At 38.3% G+C, this 25,151-nt stretch overlaps 1 protein-coding gene across 1 annotated transcript in view; it reads left to right on the forward strand.

The window, feature by feature from the left end:
• The first annotated feature begins 6,360 nt into the window (after positions 1 to 6,360).
• Positions 6,361 to 25,151, forward strand: part of slc1a7a (solute carrier family 1 member 7a) — a 34,731-nt gene continuing 15,940 nt past the window's right edge. Inside the window, exons 1-2 of the mRNA XM_072363653.1 lie at positions 6,361 to 6,501; positions 14,197 to 14,276. Coding sequence (XP_072219754.1) covers positions 6,361 to 6,501; positions 14,197 to 14,276 — 221 coding nt within the window. The remainder of the gene's footprint in view (positions 6,502 to 14,196; positions 14,277 to 25,151) is intronic.

The following is a 25,151-nucleotide window of genomic DNA, read 5'->3' on the forward strand; positions in this document are numbered from 1 at the left end:
CTCTGTGTGAATGTAGGTCCTCTCCAGAGGGGTTTACCAGCAAAGCCACAAGCCATTAACTCATCAACTCACAGTATATGTCCCCTGGCCTAATCACCACATGTTCTCACAAGTGGGATTCCCTGCTGACTCCTGCCACTTACCTGGAGATCTGCTTGTTGTCACGTCCGCTCTCCCTGCCTGCTCCGCCTTGGTCCACACTCACCATCTTATTAGAGCTCACAAGAAGAACTCAAAAGAGACAAGCCCAACCATTTATAAAATTAATCCTGTAAACCTTTGTGTGTTTGTCTGTTTGAGTTTACTTTAAAGTTTTCAGGATTGCTTTCAGCTCCATGTGATAGTTTGTGTTCCTTCATCTTGATCTTGTTTTTGCTTGGGATTGGTACGTCTATCACTAATGCCTCTTTCGATTGTTTTTCAACCATCATCATGTCTGGTTGGTTAACCATCACCAGCTTACCAGTTTGGATCTGGAAGTCCCACAGGATCTAAGGTCTGTCATTCACCACCACCTTTGGAGGTATCTCACACTTTGACAGCTTATGTAAATATTGTAATCTTTATATCATAAATGAAAGGTAAAATCTATATAATGTATACAAAGGTTAAATTATTGGTCTGCATCAAGCCACCAAAACATCAAAGGCATTTCTTGAACTTACAGAAATAGGATAAAGAACTGTCCAATACTTCATATTCATATCTGAAAGTATACTGGTGTGCCATCTTTGAGGATCAAATGTGCTCTGATGTAAATCTCCAGTGATCACGATCAGAGATCATTTTAAAGTTTGTTGAAATCAAATAGAAGAAAGTCAACAGTATTTGAATTTGAATTTATGAATTTACACTTGCTTTACAAATGCTTTTGGAGGCAAAAATAAGCACATGATTTGATTCTGACCTGGCTAATAATACTGGTGCTGATGTGAAATCTGAAGTGTCTGCTGGAGAGGCTTCATTTTCCACAGCACTGTAGTTGGGAAAATAATAAATATCTTTTCTGGTTTTTGCAAGGAGGTCTGTTTTTATTAAATAAATTGTATTTTTCCCAGTTCATAAATAATCTCAGTGATTGTGGCAGGTTTTACATGCAGGAGCCTGCTGCCATCTGAGCCCACATACAGCAGCACATTACACAACAGCCCCGCAGCAGCTGTGGCATCTGAGATTATAATTAAAGTAATATCGCATATCATGTAAAAGCTATCATAATAGCATAACCAAAGAGCCACCGTGGTTTGCCCCAATGTGTGGGGCATATTACTTACATATTAGATTAAATTAAACAGTTGTATTTTGCAAAAAGTAAATTAAGTGAGATCTATGTGGGTTATTGTCAGACTTGTGTGAAATGAGATCTGAAGGATAAAACAAGCCAAACCCCACCCCCATGCACCCCCTTTGCCCTGCATCCCGGGGGTGGGTGGTGAGCGTCTTGTCCTCCATGACATACCCGCTGGACCACTTGTTTACTACGGATGTCCTGGCTGGTACCTTTCCTGGTTTCTGGGCTGGCCCTTTTTTGTTGCCCCTGGGGTTGGGGGGGCTCATGTCCTCACTGTCTCTGTTGCTGGTAGGGTCTAGCGAGGTTGCACGGGTCCTGCTGGGACTGGGGGACAATCCAGAGCAATGGTGGAGGTGCATAGCACTGACCCAACACACCAGCACCAGCTGTGACCCAGCCTGTCACTGGCTGCGGTCACGGGTTGATGCTGAGTAAGTGTTGAAGGTCAACATTACTGTTTTATGTCTGACTGCTGGATGGCTTTATTTCTGGTGGATACGTGGATTACTTACAAACCACAACACAAACTTCCACACATTAATCTATACACACCACAGTACACTTTACACACACACTTGTTATTGTCTTTCTTTTGTCTATTGTCTTTATCTGTCCTGTCCTTTTATGTTCTACTGTCGGCAATTCTAGTTTTTTTATCAATAAAGCTTGTTAGATTAGATGGAGGGCTGGTGAAGGACACACTCACCATCACATGCACCTATGCACAAGATCATTTGTAAGATTAAATTGCATATATACGAAAAATTGTTTCTTGCCAGACCTTGGCACCAACCATTTGCAGACGGTGAAAAAATAAGAAAAAAGATAAATTGTTCTGTGCAAGGTTCCTGAGGAAGAGCAGTGTAAAACTGGATATAAGCAAACTGCTTTTCTCCACCTGAACCTGAAGTCACCAGATTGCATACCAGTCACTTTGTCACAGGATAGTTTTTTTAAATTTTATTTTATTTCTACTTTCAAAAACCTTAAAGTAAAACTAGAGAATTTGGGAAGTTTCTTTGTTCTTTGGCTCCCCCTACAGTTGTTGTATGTAACACCACTGTCACAAAAACAAATCCTCACGTGAGCCCTGCCCATTATAGTCAAACATATCAAATCTTTGTCATGTTGAAGAGGCCACAAAGAGGCATCAAAAGCCAACATGCTGCCAAGCCATCACAAAACAAAATGGTTAGGTTTAAAAACTAAGGTTTAGAAACTCTTCTTAGAAACCTCTTAGAAACTCTCTTTCATGGCCTTCTTCTGGAGGTGAGCAATGTTATTTTCCAACCCAAATTCCAATACCAAATTATTATTATGATGCATTACTTATTGTTGTGCTTTCATTCTGTGAATCACTTTGGGCTGCCTCGGTTTTAAATCCGCCCATTCATCCATCCATTTTCTCAACCTACTTCAACCTATTCATGATTGCTGGGGGGCTGGTGCCTATTCCAGCTGCCATCAGGTGAGAGGCAGAATGTTGTTTTAAGTGTGCTATATAAATAATGTTGATTTGACTTGCATATAAATCTCTAATGTTGGTAATAAAAACAAAAAAAGTATTCACTTTCTTTTTTGTCTCTTGTCTAGATCCTGATACATTTCCAATAGAATATTCACCTATCTGATAAAAGCATCATAAGACTTTATCAGTGTAAGCTGTAATTTCCCAGTGAAAAAAGAGAAGGAAGATAAAGATATAATCCCACTAAGTCAGTAACCAACCGTTCTTCTCGTGGGGACTGAAGTTTATCATTTTGATGACTTCCCTTTTGAATAGACCTCATCAGATTTAGTCATGCAGCAAAACTGTAATTCGTGCACAACTTTGTATTCATCTCATTATCGTTTCAGAGGGTTTTGAGAAACAATCTTTTTCATTTTTCACATACTGAATAGAAATGGGTCTCTTACTGCAAGATGGTCCTCCTGACCTCGAGTTGAAACCAAATAATTCACAGCATGTGTGTGTGAGGACGGCAGCTAATTAAGGGAGATGGGTGGGTGGGTAGGTCAGGAGAAAAGGAGTGGGTGAGTGGACTTCTTCCCATCTGTCAATATTGTTATTGCAGAAAATGACTTTTCAAATAAGTGCAACGTGACTTTTAGACTGATTGCATGTTCTCATTCAAAAGTAACTGTGAATGCTCAACTGCATGTAAACAAAATAAATCCCAATGTGTTCTTTACACATCAGTACTGCTGATTATAACCATTAATTATCAATACATGGTCAGGTACATGAAGAACAAATAACAACTTATTAGCATTTTTGTGCCGTATGTATTATTTGTTCAAATTGCAAGTAGTTCGTTTGAGTTAATGAGCTGCATCAAGGATTGTAATTCAGAATTTACCATGTACATGATAATGTTTAATTATCCTTTGCAAACATTTGTGCAACCCCATATGCACAATTAATTATACAAAAAAATTAAGCAAGAAAAGAATGCTGGGATCCACAAATATCATGAAGTACTATTCTAGTCATGATCGGACGTAGACAACATATCAAATGCTGAAGAGAGATATGATGGCATTGAGATGCCTTTAATAGCTGTGCCGTGTTTACTGTTGCGCAGCATCCACTCTTCTTTCAACAAGAGTCTAATCTTTAGTATGGAGTATGGACGTGATGTCCATGATTTTCAAAGTTTTTAAATTTCGATTTATCTACCAACAGAACAGTTTTCCACTTTGAATGAGCTTTGGCCCAGAGAAGACAGCAGTGTTTCTGGATAATTTTTCTTTGCATGATAGAGCTTTAACCTGCATTTAGCATCCAATGTAGATGTGTTTTGCAGATTCTCAGAATTTTTAATGGTATTTGATGACATAATGTGCTGAAGATGGTGGATTATATCAAATATTGGTCATTTTACTTTTCAGAGACATTATTCAGAAACTTCTCCACAATTTGTGGACACAAGCTTTAGCATCTTGTCGAACCTTTGTCCAGCTTTACTGCGCAGAGACTCTGCCTCTCTAGGGTGCTCTTTTTGGACCCAATCATGATACTGACCTGACATCAATTAAACTAATTACTTGAAAAATGCTCCTGAAAAATGTCTCTTGTTTTATCACTTACTTTTTAAGCTTTTTATTACAATCAAATTCAAGATGAGCTAATACTTTTGAATAAATATGTAAAATGTCTCACTTTGAACATTTGATATGGTTTCTATGGGCTGCTGTAAATTAAATTTTAGTTTATGACATTTGCAAATCATTCCATTCCGTTGCGATTTACATTTACCTTTTGGGAATTGGGGTTGTACATCACTTTGAAAGTTGAACTGAGTGGCTAAAAATAAATTAATGAGAAAAATAATGATGATAATAATAAAACTGTAAGACTGTTTGTGGTGTGTGAAAATCCATGATTAATGCTTCACTAAAGGAACAATAACTCGTTAGTTGTACAATGGTCTTAAATTGTGAGAAAGGAAGCATGCTGAATAAAAGCAAGAGTCTGTGGGGTTTCTGTTTGATTTCTTTTAAATCTGTGAAAGCGAGACAAATCTTTTTCCTCTTTTTCACAATCACATGTTGCTTCATTACAAGGAACACCCAACAGCTAGCCAATTTATAAGTTTAATGTATGAATTTGAAATATAATCTTAATTTGTGTTTAAGTAAAGATATTTTTAGGACATAAAAAGTATTTTTCTTCAGAAGGAAGTGGTTGCCCTTAGATACAAGTCAGTTTATCTATATAGCAAGCCTAAAAACGACATAGGGTTAGGCACAAATTTTTGTTCATGATGTATTATGGAGCGCAGTATTCCAGTCTGTAGGTGATAAATGCACGGTTTCACCTTTGCAAAAAGTCTAAGTTTCTTAAATGGGATTTCTAAGAGTGGGACCAAGACATACTCAAACCTCAGAGGAAAGGTAGCCTAACAGAGAGAGGAATTGACTGACTTTTGAAACTGATTAATATAGGAAAATAATGAATTAGACACATTGTTACCCTCGTGGGATTTCCAAAAACAGAGTATTCTATCATGTTCATTTTTTAAATAAATTGTCAGTCCCACATTAGGATTGACAGAATGATATAGGACATTCTGTTTATAGAATTGTTTCTACATGTACTGCTGCTGTGATAAAAGGTTAATAGTTGCACAACCCTTTTGCTTGTTTTCATCTGACGTCAGTAGTTGAAAGCTGTGAGACTGTGGACTTAATCGTCTGCTTCTCATACAGCGTAGAAATGTTCTTGTTTCTGTATTGTGGCTTGAGCTGTCATTATTATGTTCAGTCATAAACCTGTGAGGCTGAAATGCAACTAATCATGACTGTATGATTCTGTTTTTGTTTTTACACGGTCACCTCAGTCACTTCACCTCAGATTACTTGTTAAGATTTTTTTCTTCTTCTTCTTTGTTTTTCTTCTTTCCTTTTTGGTGGTTTGTACAATCTGCTGTCCAATTGTTCAGAGAGCACTTTAATCCAGCCTTAGATCTGAGTTGTGCAGTGCTGCCTAATAGGATCGTAGTATTAACCCTGATGACAATACCACCAGCTGTCGCAGGGCCCTCTGTTGGCCACCAGTTGAAATGTGTCTGTGGGGGAGGGAAGGGAGCTGCTGGAGGGGTTGACTGACTGAAAAGGAGACAGACACAGCTTGACAGAGATAGCGAGTGAGTCTATGTGATGCTCTTGGTTTCATGTGAAATAACGAAGGTCATAGCTTAGAGGAGAAACGCTGTAACTCCTAAAGTAATTTATTTTTGGACCACTACCTCAACTTTTAGTTATCCTTCTTTGTCAAAAATCAAATCGACTTTTTTTCTTGACTTTTCTCTTCCTTGGGAGTTTTTCTGTCTTACAAAACCTTCTCCCTCATCCAAATCTTCTCGCCTGCATCCAACTACTTTGCCCCACCTGCTACATCCACACCCAGCTCCTTCCTCCAGTGTGGTTGCAGCTGTTGGCTCTGTAGCGTTTCTACATGGCTGAATAAGAGGTGAAAGGGGGGCTCGCTCTGGTGGTTTTCTCTGAGGGACTGTGAGGTTGCAGTCAGGACCAGGACAAAAAGGTGCAGGAGGTGGTGAAGGAGGATGGCGGTGGCTCTGGAAGAAGTGTGGGGCCGGGTGAAGAATGTCTGCAAGCAGAACGGACTGCTCATCCTGTCTGTGTTGGCCGTGGTTATCGGCTGCCTGCTGGGCTTCTTCCTCAGAGGCAAGCAGCTTTCCGCACAGGTCAGTTGGTTAACATACTGGAGAATGATGATGGTGACCCTCTACCACCCACCCTCCCTGACACACAGACATATTACCCTTTTTTGCCTCTCATCTGCCTGCCCTATAACCCCCAAAATGTCTTAGTGTGATCCCCACCTTCTTAAATGCCAGGATGGATTCAGACACAACTTCTGTTCAGTAGATAAGCCAGTTCCTTGCTCCCTGCGGAGCTGGTTGACCTCCTTGCCTTCACTTCATTTTTGCAAAGACATACACAAAAAGGTTTATCCTTTTTCCCATGCCTTACCACAACTTTAGTGTTCACCGTACATTATTTTAGCTTTAACATTTAAAGCCAGTCTTAACCTCAAAATTGTTCATTAATTTTGACTTAACTTGATTTTTGTCTCGAGATATCAAACAAGAAACCACTATGGCATAAATGTGCAGAATAGTCTCACACATAAAGATAGTACCCTGTGTTTTGAAATAAAGCTCCTCTATACATGTCTAATTCAACCAAAGTACTTGTTTCCTTCTTCATAATTGTCTACATAAAATTAAAGTTCATATTCACATGGATTAGAAATGTTTATGTTTATGTTTATGTATTTAGCAGACGCTTTTATCCAAAGCGACTTACAAATTAAGATATAACAAGCTATATGAAAAGCTAACAATAAACTACGTAGAAGGAACCCACTAGTCTGACTATGTCAGAGGTGACAGAGTAGAGATAGGGTGCAGGCATAGAAGGAAGTTCAGAAAGATAAAGTGCAAAGATAGAGGGGGTAGGTAAGTACAAGGTAAGTGCTAGGATAGGTCTCTGTAGAGCTGGGTTTTCAAGAGTTTCTTGAAGATGTGAAAATGTGTCTGCTACATGGGGGAATTAAAGGAAGATATTGCAAAATTCATCCCAAAGAATGACAGACTTTCTTTTGTCTGCCTTTTTAAAGTGTGAAAGTGTATGTCATATGTCGTTAGATTTTATTTGGCCTGAGCGAACCTTTGGAAAGGGATTGCTTACGGGGAGATTAGTTGTCAATCAGGCCTCAGAATTATTAAGTCAACCATCATATCATTCGTTCTTATGTAATTCACACAAGACCAAAAGGGAAGAGGAATTAAATAGTTGTAACTCAGAGAATGCTATGAGGCTGCTATGACAGCATTACAAGCTAGATGTAACAGGAATGGTATGATTTCAAATGATAAAAGGATTGCTTTGAAATTGGCTGATGACGATGTGTGGCGTTGATTGTATTTAGGCATTGCAATCATTTTAGCACGTTCGTGTTTTGTTTTATACAGTCCTCACAGAATGGGAGTAATTTAAGCTGTATGTACGTTAGCACACCGACATTCATCTAAAGTATATTAAGCGTGTGTCTCTTTTAGGAGGAGTTGTTTTGCATGTGAAAAACAGTCGAATACTCTCATATTAAAATAAACTCAGTGTCTCACACAAATTGTCAGTACAATGTAGGCAAATCACTTTATCTTCCAACAAGATCAGTTTAAAGTACTGCAGGGATATGTGAAAAGTAAAAGTCAAACTGGAAATAGGTGCATGGAAATGGTAACTATAACTCATGCCTGTTTTAAGCCATAGAGGCCACAGAAGCCACTTAGCTGAATTCATTACAGTGAACTGCCAAGATGTTTTATTGTCCACAGTCCCCTGTTGCTGTGTGGTAGCTGTAGGCACATACCAGAGGAATGCATAAGCAAACACCAAATTAATTCTCCAAAAAGTGCTGGAGGTAACTGCTAATTAATGGAAATCAAGTACCAGAAAGCAGCCTTTTGGAAGAGCGTGTCACAGTCATCAGTTCTTATTTGTAGATTGCTGCAGTAGTTCAAACTCAAACGCACACCTGACATCGCATCAGACAGATTTTCCTGTTTTATCTTGAACACCTGAACTCTATTGTAAGAGGGAAGTGCTGCCTTTATACACAATAATTCTATGATCATTGTTTAACTGTTTGGATGACAACATCTGACGAGGCATAAGTCACTGGAATGACGTTAGCCCAGAGGTTGTGAGTTGTTGTGCAGGTCAAAGATTTCGCTAGTGATTTTTGCAAAACCATTTCTTCTCCATCTCAACGAAAATTTTTCATCTCACTGTAATTTTGTAGTTTTTTAGTAGCTTTTGAGGCTGTGGTGAGTGATCAAGTAGCTGATGTGTAGCAGGTATGCTGTAATGGTTACCAGATGGTTCACTAGCTTAGTTTAGTCTGTTAACATGCAGCCGTCACTAATTAGCACTTAGACTACAGACAATGGGATTGGTGTTTGAAACTGACAAAGGTGACATAGGTGATTGGTCCAAAACAAAATTAGTGCACAAATGGAACTTAGTCCAATAGATGATTTATGTCCACTGGAGATATTGTTTGGGGGTTTTTTTCTTGCTGCTTGGCATGAAATAGAAGAACGCATCTCAATGCATTTCTTGCAATAGTCACAAAAAGCCATTTTTTAAAGGGATCTTTGCTTTCATTTTGAGCTTTTTTTTTCTTAAAGTAGCTTGACAGGAAAGTGGTCAGATAGAGTGGTGGATACAATGTAGCAAAAGGCCACAGGCCAAGACTCGATATAAGCAAATATTACGGCGAATTTACTTTCTGTGTATTTTATTTTAATAAAATAAAGTCATTTATTTTGGAAAGTCATTAATATTTTATTGATATCAACACAACAAGGAGTCTCATCTGCTCTTTCTTATAGGTTGTAAAGGAAACACTGCACTGTTCGCAGCATAATTTCTGCATTCTTTGTTGTCTCCTGCGCACTATAGACAGAGGGTTCTCTCTCAGTTTCCTCCTTTCATTTCTAGCAGTGAGAGCACATCTCCAGCAGAAAGTCTCCCACTGTGACACACAAGTCAACAATGACTGTGGAAAACGTCCAGATCAAATAGTCCTCCCTTTATATAGAAAATATTTTGTGTTCACATGCGAAAATGACTTTTTATGGTGCTTTTTATACTCAATCCAGTAACTGACCTGCTACCAATAGACCAACCAAGTTGCAACATGTTTCTCTAGGTGTTTCTTTTCAGTATAACTTACTTTTCTGCTGTTTGTTGCCCTCGTTCAAACTTCTTTTTAGATGTATGGCTACCTTCAAATTCCAGGTGAGCCAATATTTTCCCTGAAAGTGTGAAAGAAAATATTAGTTTTTTTTTTTTTCATTTTACCAAGCATTTCAACCATTTTTTCTTTTTTTGGGGGGGGGGGTGTTTAGTCAAAACCATTATATAGTGATAATTCACCACAAATGTCATTGGATTAAGCACGCTAATTTTGTGGAAACATTATTTTCTCTATACAACAGTTAGCTGTTTGCTGAAAGTGATGAGGTCAGAACCTAAATGCCAAGGTCTATTCTTTAATTTTTATAGAACACTTCAAATGTGAGTTATTTGAAAAATAGGTTTTAATCAGGAATTTACCTTCCATAAAAGCATTGACATAACAAATTCAATATCAAACACAACAAACAGCTCTTGTTTGTTTATCTCTGCCAGAATTAGACAAAGATTTATTCAGAAGATAATAAGTAACGCCTTGTTAGCAAATATCAACAAAATTAGTATTCAAAGCTCAAGTTTCTCTGTGCCCAATAAAATTAAATATAAATACATCTTTTTAGTTTCAGGGCAAAGTCAAAGCAGGACAACCAGAACACACCAGATAAATACCAGCCACTCCTATCAATTGATGTTATCCTTTTTGCCAAAGCCCCAGTTTCAGTTAACAAGCTGAAAACCAAGCTGATACCAATGTTAGGCTAATATTTATGTGCATCCATAGAAATCACAGCCTGTAACTGGGCTGACACCTCGTTACCTCCGGAGCTGACAGTGACTAACAGAGGAAGAGAACTGAAAAGTTAATCACTCCTTTAATTGTCTCCTTGCTGCTTCCAGCACAGTGAACATTTTTCATTGTTGTTCTACCAAATGCCCATGTCAGGCAGCTTCTTTTGTCAAGACACAAAAATGTCTGCTGTACATAAATGATTCCCAGCATCACATGTTGGATGGACTCAATGAGAGCCTTATTACATAAGTGTAAAGACGGACCTCAGGAATCTATATGTCTGGTGAAAATGAGAACATATGTAAGTGAATGAGCTTCCTGTATATGTAAGTATACTAAATATCTGACATACACCCACTGTAGCCACATGCCAGGATTCAGGGACAGCTGTGACTGTTCTTCACGCACACACACGCACACGCACACACACACACACACACACACTCACACAGTAAGGCAAACACACAGGCACGCACGTATGTACATTTGTGTATTTACTCTGCAAGCTCTCGAACACAGACACGCAACACCTTGCCCTCCACACACACACACAAACACGCACCCACCCACCCACCCACCCACACACACCCACACACACCCACACACACACTCCTTTAGCCTAAAAGCTTCAACAGTCCAAAAGAGAAATAAAAAGCTTTTATTGCTCCATTATCTATTGCACAGATGTGATGTACTGCACTTAAATTGACTCCACACAACTGTTTGGTTTTGGCCTAAGCTTTTTCCACTCTTCTCCTTGTCCTCCTGTCACCCACTACACCTACAGAAAATTTTGCTGGGATCAATGTTGCACAGAGCGCAAACCAAATCCAAAACTGTCACAGGGTGGAACATTTTAACAATTATATAAGAGATGCAAGCAGCTGAATAGCTGAGGGCAACTGCACATTTAGAACAAAATGTCTGTGTCTTTTTAGCCAACATCTTTCAAGTTAAATGCCTTGATCGATTAAATAAATATTTATTACTGCCTGAGCTGAGCAGAACACTATAGCTTAGGGAAATGTGTAGACTTTTCATGCCTGACTGAAGATAAATGCAGCAAGTGTGGTGAATGTAGGCCAGGGTTCTCCAAGGTAGCCTCCTGACAGCAGTTACTTAAAGTCAGCATTTAATCCATCAACCACGTGTTTAAGACATTCTGTCTCTTTTTGTTGTTGTTTTTCTCTGATCCACACTTACTTGAGTGACTTAGAGTTTTGAGAACCTCCTGAAAATGCCCATGAGCTGCTTGTAAATGATTATACATTAAATGTAATAATTTAATCTCTGAAACTCAAAAACTTGGATTCTCGCATTTTTGTTGCCATCCTACCCTTTTTAAACACATCTCCACGTGCCTGACACAGCTGTATTCTTGACCAACAAACTCAGTACTTTGTGTTTCAGCACAGTCACCACCAGAATGCATTTTTCCCCTTTAACTAATGTTATATTACCACTCAGAAACTGTCTGTTCGTCTTAGCTTGCAGAGCTTCTGATATTCTTGCAGCTGGTACAGTTTGAGAACCCTGTGGTCTTCCACCACAAAAATATTTCCTTTAGGAGTTTCTGGAATGAGACAGTCCCTCCCCAAAAGATCGCCATAATTCAGGTATAATCAATTCTCAAAATAGTTATGCAGTGGGGAAAGTTAAGTTTATCTGAAGGTGAAGTTAAGTATTAGAAAAGTACTCCTTTCATGTCTGTCATTGCTGAGTACTTGTCTACTAACACTGAATGTTGTATGCAACCTTAACCCTTGTACGGTCTTCACTTTTGGAATCTCTGGCGTCCCTCGGGTCAAATTGACCCAGGACATATTTGGGGCTTTAAAAACAATTCTAACATAAGATTTTACTTCATAAACCATTAACATATATTGTCTTTATCTCAATTTCAAACAACTGAGATAACATACGTATCCATTTAATGAATACTATTAGTCTCTACTAGAACACAATTAACAATGGAAGCGCGACTACTCTTTTTGTCATAAGGTTATAATTGATGTTAAAAATCCACTATACTCAAGACTTGGGGATGACTCACTGGGGATGAAGACCATTCAATTAGTCCATTCTCAGACAAATATGTCTGTAAGGCTCTTTCAGTGGCTGGCTCTTGGGCTGGTCCAGCGGCCACCTGTGGTGCTCCTTGTGGTGCTTCTTCCGGGTGAAGGCCATCTTCAAATTCACTTTCAGAATCAGAACACTCTGAATTAACATCTAAATGATCATATTTGGAGACATCTTCCTCTTCCACATCACTATGTGCCTGATTCTCCTCAAATATGAGTTCCAAAGCCCTTTGGCAGCTAAATCTTTTGGTCATACTGATGGTGGAAGACTGTACTGTGATTTAGAGGTATTTAACTCTTTTGTCTCACCCCCTTGATGTGCATGTAGTGAGAGAACATTTAGATTTTTACAATGATATGGAATAACATCTAAAAAAGAAAGTGAGAACAAACAGCTTCTCTGTGCTTTGATGATAATAATGTAACATTGTGTGTGTGTGTCTGTGTGGCCATGTTTCTGCGTGTCTCTTTGTATGTGGGTCAAACTGACCCGAAGACCATATGTAAATGTGTGGGGTATAACATTTTTGTTTGTTTGTACATGTTTATCACAGACAATGAGCTAAGCCATTGAGTTTCAGGTAGAAGAAATGTATACTTGTACCATTTTTATTCTTTTAAAAATTTGAAGGGTCAATTTGACCTGAATACCATACAAGGGTTCAAATATTTATCACATTCATTCGAGCACTTTAGAACATACTAGAACCCTACTTCAGCCCATGATACATGTCTTACTGCTACAGATCTTATAAAGCTCCAAAAGCTTTCTTTGCAATATTGTGTGGCACTGATCAGCTCAATAAGATCTTTGAAGGAACTGTTATGAGTTCAATTGAAAGTATCAGCTTAACACTTTTGAAGCCTTTGAAAATCTTGACTGCTGTGCATTGACATTCAAGAAGTCCCTGCATTCACAGTGACATAAAGACACTTCTGTCCAAAAATATGTGAAAAACAGATGTGACCAAACAGACGTCTCATACAGCAATTCTGCAAAATAGGCTTACTCTAAACATCCACTTTTTCTTTGCTTTTCTTCTGTTGGAGAAATACTTACAGAGAAAATTCGCAACTGAACTTGCTCTTTAGCAATTGTTAAATGAGTTAATGACTCATAAACTCATTTGGCAACAAGATTTAATGCCCTATTATTTCTGTGTTCTCTGAAAAAAATGTCAACATGGTTTAAAGAGTGTTCATTGCAGACTCAGTAAGCACAGTTCACATGATCATATTGAGCATGTTAACTCAATGATAATGAAAATAATCAAACACAATGTTTTGACATGATCACTCTTCACATATATATAGTCTGTTTCAGTTGAACAGTCACTAAGTAGAGATGTAAGTCAATTCTTTCCCAGCTTTCTCTCCTGCTGACACACAGCACAAACACAGACTTTTGTGGCATTTTTGTGGCATTCATACTTATTGACAGAAAACAAAAAGAACAGTTACTATAACAACCAGGTGATCAGAAAGGTCCATGAGACCTGTGGCTTTTCCGAGCATATGACCATTGTGTTGTAGCAATGTTTCATTCTAACATTCATGTTTTCTGTAAGAGCCAACATTCAAAAAGACTATTACAAATTGCAAGCCACTCAGTATGTACCTGCGGTACTGTCTCCATTTAGTGAGATACACAGGAAAGAAGGGGCCCCTCGAGGCCTGCATAGATAAGACCTTTAGCTGTATTTCCAGCTCGCTATAAACAATTTAAACATGACCACAGTGACGAGCTGATGTCGAATAACTAGTACAATGAAAATGCTGTTTGTCTCTGCTGCTTGCAGGAGGTGAAGTATTTCCAATTTCCCGGAGAACTACTCATGAGGATGCTGAAGATGTTAATTTTGCCCCTCGTCGTATCCAGGTAGGAGCAGCTCTATCACACATAAACACACACCAACTCTTTAATTCAATGTGTGGCTTGTGCTGGACTGTAAAGAAGAGTACTGAATTATTTTTGTGGATTACAGAGTTTATGATTAAAAAAATACATTGCTTGTTTGTTAGTGAGGCATTAAAAGCAGGATCCAAAAATTGGCTATGCACCATTTTTTATACAATGCACTACAACAGTTTAAAACTGTGAAGTGAGCCAAATTAGAACGAGCTGTAAACAGGAGATACAGTATAGCCGATCTCCAGGCAAACATCACTGTCACTGCAGGCGATCCTTTGCACATCCCAAACATATGAAGAGTTTTACTTGTATTCATTATTACGCATGTAGCACATGGTTGCCTTTGGTAACATATGTCGTCTGAGAAATGCGGGCTACTCTCTTTTTCTAATCTCCTCTATAGAATCAATTAAATGGTTATACGCTGCCATTCCGACATCCTGCCATTCCAACATGGGCCTCAAATTGGCAACACTTAATTTTCTATCAAACATCCCGCCATTCCGACAATTCCTTTAATAGTCTATTAAAGCCTTTTTTTTTTAGAAGACCTCCACAACCTCGCAAACCAACTATAATAAATTATTATCAAAATCCCCTGAAATTTAAAATATCCAAATACAGGTATTAATGTAAATCGGGTGAGACTGAAACATTATTCAGACTTGTGCATAAAACATTAGCAGATCAAATATAGAGCAACATGAAAAGACAATTAAAAGATAATCTTTATAAAGAGAGAAAACAATATAATTTGTATCTGAAGAAAAGGGGTTAAACAGATAATATCCTTTACTATGCAGCCACAGAGTTTTGTAGGATATGAGTGAACAATCCCAATCTTGAAGGCCTCAGTTAAAAGAAAGCATGCAAAGCAGTAATAGGGAAATTTACAAATAATTTCAATCATATTAGTATATTGTATGACTATGTAGAAATCCTTCCATCCATGACTTCAGTACAGTCATCATGTCATTAGTTAGGCCTGCAGGACTCTGGCTGATGGCTCCATGATGTTTGGGGTAGACTGAAAGGTCAAACTAGTCTAGTTGCAGCACCCAGTTAGCCTTTTTCAACATCAAGGATTGAAGAGAAATATTTCTATGGATGAAAAGCTGTTGGCTTTTCATTGCTATGGATGGATTCTTAGTGGAGCACAGCCTGCCAGATTTTCCAGTTTGATTATTTCAGGCCTAAATCTCTTAGTTGCCTGCATGAGGTCAGTGATGTCTCTAACACACACACAAAAAACCAACCCTCAGAAACAAATCATACAAACGCACCGGTTACATGCAGGGTGCTTTGTGCAATAAGCTACTTACAATCTATCCAACAGCAAAGACTGGATGAGAAGTTAATCCTCTCGCTCTCTGTCCCTCACTGGCTGTCTCCGTCTCTGTCTTTAGCTCTATCTGTCGCTGTTTTTTCAACTATATGTTCATTTCAACTATATGTTTGCATTTCAACTATATGTTTCTCTTTCTGCATTTTTCGCTGTGGTTTAAGCACAAGACAAAGGCCAGAAGGAGGATCTGTTACCTGCACATTGCAATAAAGTCATGATTCATTCCCTCAGTTTAGTAGATTAAGGGCAGTGTATCACTTCAGTTCATGTTTGCTGCCAAACATAAGCATTCGACACCAAGCGACATTTATTACAATCTGAAGGAGTGCTTGCAGGCAGGGGTCCGTTCACAGCATCTTCCATGCACCACTCCAGCACATGTGACAATCAGGGCAAATATTTTACAATGTGCATCGGCTGCTGGAGCTCCTGTTGAGTCTGCAGCTTCATGGAGACAATAATGGATAATGGAGGTGGAAGACGTTGCTTGTTACCTCACAGCTGTTGCACTTAGAATAATCTTCATTCACATACTCCCAGCCAATTTGAGATGCTTGGCAGAATATTTCTGTTTCTTGTGCCACCCTCTACTGCCAACCAAGCTACACACAGAAACAGTGATGCTAGATATCCTGCTTCACTTTCTCCTCTCCTGTTAGAGTATCAAACTGGAATGCACAGACCAGCCGCTTGACATGATATATGGTACAGTAGGGCTTATCTAGGGGTGAATATCCTCCCTGGCCCTACAGTCTATCTGTCCCCATTTTTCCCCTCCCAGCGCCATCTGCGCACCAGCCAAAGCGGAAACCAGATTATCCCATGAATGCGTCATGCAGCATCAATGGTCACTACACATACTGCCTCCTGATTTTCTGTGTTTCTTTGATTTTTGATAGATTGTAATCAAAATATTGTTTCAATAGAGACAAATACTGACAAAATATCCATTTATTCATGTTTATTTCAATTCAAACCTGAGCTCCCTTATGATAAATGTAGAGTAATTTGACTACACTTGTGCTTCTCAGGCATTTTGGTTTGCTTACAACAGACTGAAATTTAAAATTGGCATTGAGTATTTCAAATAGGTCCTCAAATGATTTGTGTTTCTGAACACAACATTGAAAATGGCAAGCTACATTCAAAATAAGCTGTTCTAATCATGCTATACAACATATTTGCTATGTGGCTCAATTTGTACCATATCAGAACACTGCAAAGTGTCAAGGTGGTCAGTCATTTAATGAGGATGGAGAGGCAGATATTTACTTGTACAGTACTAGATAATCATGTCAAATTCAAGTCCAAACACCCTGAAATTGTTTTTTTAATGAAGCAGTGGGTCTCACTGCAGTCATTTGTTTTCAACCTGCAAAAACAAAATCAAGTTTCATGACTTTCAGGTGAACTTCAGCTTGATGCAGAAAGCTTTATTTTTGCTGGAGTTCAGATACCCCACAGGGCCTAATTTAAAGTAAAATTATTCTTACATACTTTCTTTATTAGTTCCTCTACGGCTCTATACAGGAGCAATGTTTAATCATTTGCATAATGATGGTCAGACCATATTTATTGCAGAACACCACAATACTCATTAGATAGTGTACTACCCTCAGGAGCACAAGAGATCAATCTTGTTCAAAGAAAGCCTAAACTATTTAATGTCTTTAACCCATCAAACATTCAGCTCTTCTTTGCTGATGTTGCTGATATATTTCCTGTCTTGAACATCAGCGATTGTTCAATAGTTCAAATAGTGCGGTTTCAGAGCAAGTTCAGGTTATTCAAATGCCATAGCTTCAGTAACAACTCAGTGAACTCTGAGCTGCGAATTTGCAAATTCACCCAAGTTGTTCTGATAGTGAGAGTCCAAAATATAAAAGCCTGAATGTCTGCAATGCACCAAACACATTGATGTAGCTGCTCTGTGAGAGTATTGAGGGATTGTCTAGAGTTTTCAGATTGTTGAATTGAATTGAATTGAATTGAACAATACTTTATTAATCCTCCAAGAGGAGATGATGTCGTTGCAGTATAGATTATTAAGGGAAAAAAATATTTGAAAAAATCTGGTAGAATGTAAAAATTACAATGAAAAACAAAAATCATTTGACAAACTGTTGGAAAATTGGAAGAGTAGATGAGAGGAAATTGTTGCTGAAATTTTCCAAGATCACCATTAATGCATTAGGGGGTTATGCTTGTAGCCTGGCAGTAATAACGTCACACATCTCGTCGATGACATCACATGCAACATTGGCAGTTGTGTATGTGAACTCTCTCGATAGACAACATAGGCAGAAACTCACAGGAAACTGTTTAACATTTAGGAGGCAGAGACTCTCCTTCACAGTGTCATGTCCTAAATAACATGATCTGTTCTATAGATACACAGCAATTCCTCGTCATTTATGCTACGACCATACTTCCACAATTTATCTGCATTGGGACTTCTCAAACTCTCGTCTACATGTTATAGCATTTTGCTGCCACCAGGGGTTTATCTCAAAATTACGTGGAGTGATCTGAGAGATGGGCTGCTCTTGGTTGTGTTGATGCTGTTGTTGGTCCCTGAGCTTTCCTCTGCTGTGGAAAAAAACAGTCAGAGTAGGCAAAGATCTGTTTTGTGATGAGTGAAACAAAAAAATTTTGTCCTGCGGAGCTGTTGTCTGTGCTGTTCACCTGCACATATTTGCTTTTTTATCAGTTATTACCCTTCATTCACTTTGTTATAAGTTTTGTTGTTATTGGCCCCTCCCAGCTAGAGTTAACTGTTAGCCAATTGGCGACAGAAAGCATAATCTTCAAAAACATAATGCCCTGTTAGTGTTTTGAAACACTATATGCCTGTCCTTTTGCACTGAAAAAAACAACAAATATTTTCACTCTGTTGGGGAAAGATGTGGAGCCATATAAAAAAGGTGTTGGAGTCTACAACATGAATATGCAGCCATGTCTCTGTGAAAAACACATCATTGCATTCCTGATATTTGTCCCCATCAGGGCTCCAAACCCACATATTTTATTTCCCATTGATCTCACACGACAGTGACAATCAATTCATACAAATTGTGAGTGATTTCAGAAAAAAAATCCTCAATAAAAAATGGCAAAGATTTGAATATTCCATCTACAATGTCATCGAAATATTAGAAAAATTGGACAAAATACACAAGAGACATAGGTCTTCAGCAAGATGATGCTAAATCATGTGCTCCATCTATTACGACAGCATGGCTTCATAGTAGAGGAATTCAGGTGTTGGATTAGCCTGCAGTCCAGACTACTGTAGTTACTACGTCACATCATATTTTACACAGGTGTGAAAATAAATCTTTCCATGCCACTTTCCATAGTAATCAGGAACTTCTTTTAAAAAACAGACATAAGCACAGACTACCCTTAAAGCGTTTTTAATAAAACATTAAAAAAATAAAATACATAAAATAATAAAATAACTGAAAATGATCATCTCTCCAACAAAAGTAATTTACTAGAAGGGATTTCCCTGGTGAATATGTAGCAATATACCGCTTGGAGAGCCTTGACATCACAGTTAGTATTAAATTTGAACATGAACTTTACATGAACTTTACAAATAATGTGATGGAAATTACTAGTTAAAAGGTTCATAAACTGTCAGACAGGAGGTGTTTTGAAGTAAATGCAAGATGTGATGTTCTATTAATGGCATTCACAAGTTACAGAGACAACCAAAGAAAGTCAAAGGAAGCTGATGAGGTCACTGCATCAGGGGCACGCTCTCAATCTGTGTGTTTTGTTTGCTAGTCAACTATGCAGTCCAGTGAGTGCTTGCTACACATTGCCTGGCTTCAGTCTCATCTCCCATCAATTTTATCCCGTATTTCAAAAGTCTCCTTCTCTCTTTTACTCGAAAATCCACTTCAGTAAGCCTGTGTTGTCATGGTATATGCAGAGATATCACTAGGCTTGTGCTCAGTTTAGGTGGATTTGAGGTAAATACATTACATGTTTTATATTGGTAAACCTTGCTGTTAATTGTCTTAATTTATGTGACCAAAAAATCCCCCGGCCACAGTCTTGTGCAGTATTCAAAAATGCAAATGTATGGCTAGAACACCAACTGCATGTAACATAGTGTTATTGGTTGGCTTGGCAGGTCAGGAAGCAAAGTTGGATGAACAAGAGGTTTATAGAAAATTGGTTTTCTTAATCTTGTACGAAGTACAGAGAGACTGGGTAAACACAGCAGTGTCTCGCAGAGCAATAAACATTTTCTTCTCTGACTCATACCAGTGACCAGATAGCTACAGAATCACAAACGAAGACTTTAAAAAATCATCTGTGAAAAAAACTGAATCAATTGTTTGTTAGATATTTGTTCTTCTTTTCCTTACTAAGAAATAGTGAATAGAGCTAATCCAGGCTTTACCTGACATGTGTTCTATTCCATCATAACACCTTGATTTGTATCAACATTCTCACAGCAGAAAGCACTGTGTAGTCAGAGTGACGAGTGTGTTAAAAGCTGTTTTCACAAATGAATGTTGAAAACACAGGTTGAAGATGTTTGTATATGTGCTACCAAGCTTCTCCATCTAAGTTCAATGGGTTGTGGTAATTCATGAACTGAAAAGGGATTGACTTGAAAAACAGCCCCTCTAAGCATACGGTTTGAGCATCCATGATCTTGTCTATTATCAAATTCCATCATGTGTCAAGTCCATGAATTTTAGATACAGTATATAAACAGCCCTGTGTGAAAGTCCCCTTTCATTTGCTTACAACCAGGATGGTTTATATTTTAGGTAATAATCACTTCCTATGTGTTGTTAGTGTTTAACCGGCCATAAATGCTCAGTAAAAGGTAGAAGGGGATGGCAGAAGGCATTAATTCACAGTTCAATTGTGAACCAGTAGCCCCTTTGTGCAAAGGATTGCAGGTTGAAGACCTGTCCTGCACAAGTTTTAAAATAAAATATACTTTCTTGATTCCAGGCTGGGAGATGTTTGTGTTACAGCAGCAAGTATGGAGCACAGCGCAATAGAAAAATAAGAGAACTCAAAATAGTGGATTTGAAATTTTAAATAAGAAAATATACTCATAATGTACAGAAAAACAAATATTTACAAAAGAATAATGAACACAATTATGTACAGTAACGTGCAAATGTACAATATAATATATTAACATTAAATATTTTCAACAGTACTTTTTTACTTCCCTCCGACACACAATGACTTACTTTTCTACTGCCCTCCACCATAAATAGTTAGGTTTAGGTGTTAAAAATACACAGTCAGGGTTAGAATTCATATACAGTATATTGTTAAGATCACATGCTATCAAATGGTAGATAAAATCTACATAGTTACAGTGAACACATTTTTCAATTCATGCTTCATAATTCCCGTTAGGTCACGGAGACGCTTCATGTGCCAAAACAGCTTTCTGTGCACAAAATGCCATCTCACAATTTACAACTACTACATTTAGGACATTTGAACAAATGTATTACACAGTTTGTAGGGAGAGTGGGCTGGTTTTTAAGTGGAGCATTTAGTTCCACGTAAATATTGGGGCTGCCGAAGCAAAGACCAAAGTGTCACTGTGATACCAACTGATAACTCCCTTCCAAGGAGCCTCTGCCTTCTCTCTTTCATCTGGTTGTGGGATTACTGTAATGCTCTTGCTTAGTGAAGATGGAGCAGGGAAGACCATAAGCTCCATATGCTCCAAAAATCTTTTTGCAGATCTGCTGTATGTGTGCTCCACACGTCATGATCTAGGTGGCTGCACATGGCAGACGACACACTGCAGTCCCACCTGCTCTCACAGTTCTCAGTGTAGATGCTTGCTTTCAGAGTCATAAATCCACTTAAACAGCTGACCTCCACTGAAGGCCTTTGTTCTTCTGAGTTCATATGGTTTTATTCACTCACCACAATTAAGAATTAAGTGAATACTAAGAAGTTTTCATGTTATGTTTCTTTTAAAGATTTATTGAAAATGTAAAGGATTTCATTTACATTTTGACTTACAGTGCAGCATAAGTTTGGTTGAATTGTCATTTCCGAGAAGATTAATGTTTTGTTGTGTTACAAGTTTATCTCGGTTTAACCGCCTGCAGGAAAATCAAGCAGAATATTTCATTTTTCCTGCTGGAGGTCATCTAATCCCTGAGCAGCTGATGGAAAGTCCCTTAGTTGTCACTGCTGCAGTCATATTTCTTATATACCAGAGAGGGTACAAGGTTTACTCTCTCAATCCATGTGACATTCTGCGATTATAAACCCTTTCTCATCATAACGTTCAGCTCAAGCCACAGACAGTCAAAGGTATCTAACCTTTGGCTTGAACTTCAAGAGCTTTTCTTTACAATGTGACATAGTAGGGTATTATAACTTGGCTTTAGGTCTAGCATCTATGACAAAGATTCATATCATGAGTATCTAATCCAGCTGCAATTATGCAAAATGTCAAGTGATATTCAAGAAGTGTACTTTCCCATTCTTTCTGGAAAGAACACATTATTACATTGTGGGTCACTTTTGAAAACTCTTTCATTTTTGAGAAGACGGCATGTATTTAAAAAGTCAGCATCCATTTACAGGAGATCTTTGGAAAAAAGTTTCTTGGAAATAAATAGAAAGCAGATTGAATGGCATTTTGTGAACACGTGATGCACTGTGCTGCAGTAACCTCTGGGTTAACAGGCTTTATTTCGAGGCTTCAAGTGTAGCCAGAGGATACCTGTGCCAAGACTTCTTGTACCGTGTCCCATTCATTATGTGAGTGCAAATAAGATTAAAAAAGCTATTAAGATTGACATTTTTTAACGATAATTGTTCGTCTTAATTGTTTCCCTGAATGTAATTATGGCCTACTCAAAGATGATTGGCCAATACTAATACTAACTAACTAATACTACAATATCCACCCATCCATTATACATTGTCCACTGTCCATTATCTACAAATCCTGGATATTCATATGTAAATATCAGTGGAGGTGAAACTCACTGTATGCATGAGTGCCATGCACAGTATTTGCAGGCCAGCTGAAGATCAACCTCTTTGCACCAGCAGGTGATTAAGTAGGTTACAAATCTTACAGCTTAGGTTTTTACTGTATTTTGTACTACTACAGGAAGTAGCGGCAATCATGGCAGTTGCTTGAACGCTCATGGCTAAAATCAAGTTTTATTTGACAACAAACCAGATGTGACAAAGCTGTTGCTATCACATGACTGTGGATATACAGTAAGCCCTCCACTGGCCAAGGATTTCATGCAGAATTCTCCTCCCCCTCTGCAATCTGCATCCTGTTGCTTTTACAATCCCCTCTGCTGCTGGTAACAGCAGCAACTGAGCCAGCAAAATGTACGCAGTAAAAAGCTATTTTTTTAATATAGATTTTAAAGCTCTAACATGGTAAACCTATTTATTTGTGTGGTTGCACAAAATTATAGATGTTGGATTGTCATGTAATTTCTGCTTAAAAAATTTACCCACTGGCTCCATGTAACCAAGACAACATCACTACATACTGGATATAGCACTGCTCAAAATAATTGTTATTCTTTTAAATACAAGTAAGTGCTGCTGATCAGACTTAGGTATACAGACTTAGGTATACAAGACAGCATGGCATTGAACATTTTACGCAACCAAATATCTAATGGATGAACATAAAAGGCCAGCTAGTTTAAAAGAGATTATTTCAAGTGTGAGCTGCATGTTGTTGTGGTGGTTAGCACTGTTAATTTACAGTATGAGGGATACAGTTAGAATCCCAGCTGGGGCTTTTCTGTGCAGAGTTGATATGTTCTCCATGTGTTCTCTCCATGTACTCCAGCTCCTTCCCATCATCCAAACACATGCCAGTTAGGCTCATTGATGAGTCTGAATTGAGAGTGTGTAGTTTGGTTGTCTCTATGATTTAGCCCTGTGGTGGACTGGCAACCCATCCGGGGGGGGTACCCTATCCCTCACATAATGGCAGATTGGATAGGCTCCAAGTCCCCCTGCTACTCTGAATTGGATTAAGTGGGTATAGAAAACGGATGGATGGATGGATGGATGGATGGATGGATGGATGGATGGATGGATGGATGGGTGGATATTTAAAGTGTAATTATGCACATGTGCAGAACCTCCTTGTTTGCACTGAGGATTAACTGTGACACATAAAGAGCTACCCAGGCCACTCAGTTGTAGCTTTAGCAGCTTTGCTGGTAATTGTTCTCATTTGAAGGATTAGTTTTACCAGACACTATTCAAAAAAGAGACGCTCCTTGGAGGAGATTTCTCTCATGGTTCTTCCCTTTCCGTCATCCCCGACACCAGCAGCAGTTCCTAGGTACTATTTTGCAAGCCACACACACTGCAAGCCAATAACACTCAAGTGTTATTTCTCTAAAACAAGCAAATCAGTCTGGGTCAAATCAGTCAACTCTCATGAGATTTGGTAATACAACTATCTTGCAGCACTGTAAAAACTAAATGTATAATACTAAGCAAAGTCATTAAGCCATTTCTTTAGATATTGACAAGAAAAAATGTAAATAAGTGACATAAGTGTTGAAACGTGCCGTGCAAACATAAATGGAAAAACACTATAAGATAGAGAAAGAGTTTGTACATTTCCAACAAGCTTGAAGGTCAATATTTGTTATGTCTACCTTGATTGTTCTACATTGTCTGAATCCTCTTAGACAACCTTTTTTGTCATTTATTTAAATAGTCTTCAAGATCATCTGATCCAGCAGTAATTTTGAAGAATTTTTTTTTTAAATCTTGGAGCTGTTTCCACAAGAGAAGGGTGTAATGACCGAAGGCTCGCCCTCCTGTTCTACTTTTATAAGTCAGATCGAAGTGTTTGTTTGGAATTAATTATGGACTTACATATTAATCATGCAATTATAAGGTATTTAGGATTCAACGTATTTTGACTAATAAATTACTTTATATCCAAAAAAAGAGAGAACCCAAATAAGAGAAGCTAGAATTGGAGAAATATGATAGTTCCAACTAATTCTCGTCTGAACTCTCGCTGCAGTATTTTGGATCAGCTTGAGGCTTTTCAGAGATTTTTTTGGGACAGCCCAATAACAAGGAATTGCAGTAGTCCGGTCTTGAATACCATCCTGGTTGTACCAGACCAGTTTTTCTGCATCGGCCTGAGACTGGATGTTCTAATTTTAGGCAATATTATGAAGGTGAAACAAAGCGGTCTAAGAAACTTGTGTTCTCAGTGTGTTACAAGCCAGCTCCTGGCCAAAGATAAGGTTTCGCAGTACTATAAATAGTACTGGAAGCCAGTGTAAAGCAGTATAGTTACTGTATAGCTTGTCTGAATTTAGAAGCAATCATCCAGGCCGTTGAGTCTTTAAAATTCAGTCATCTGTATAGCAACAAAATATATGCCATGCTATCTAATGAAATATTCTAAAGGAGGCACATTTTCAAGTCTCTGAAATAGAATGTTGTTGTATGATGTCCTCTGACTC

Source organism: Leuresthes tenuis, unplaced genomic scaffold (genome assembly GCF_036924035.1).
Source record: "Leuresthes tenuis unplaced genomic scaffold, fLeuTen1.0.hap1 SCAF_14, whole genome shotgun sequence".
Lineage (NCBI taxonomy): Eukaryota > Metazoa > Chordata > Actinopteri > Atheriniformes > Atherinopsidae > Leuresthes > Leuresthes tenuis.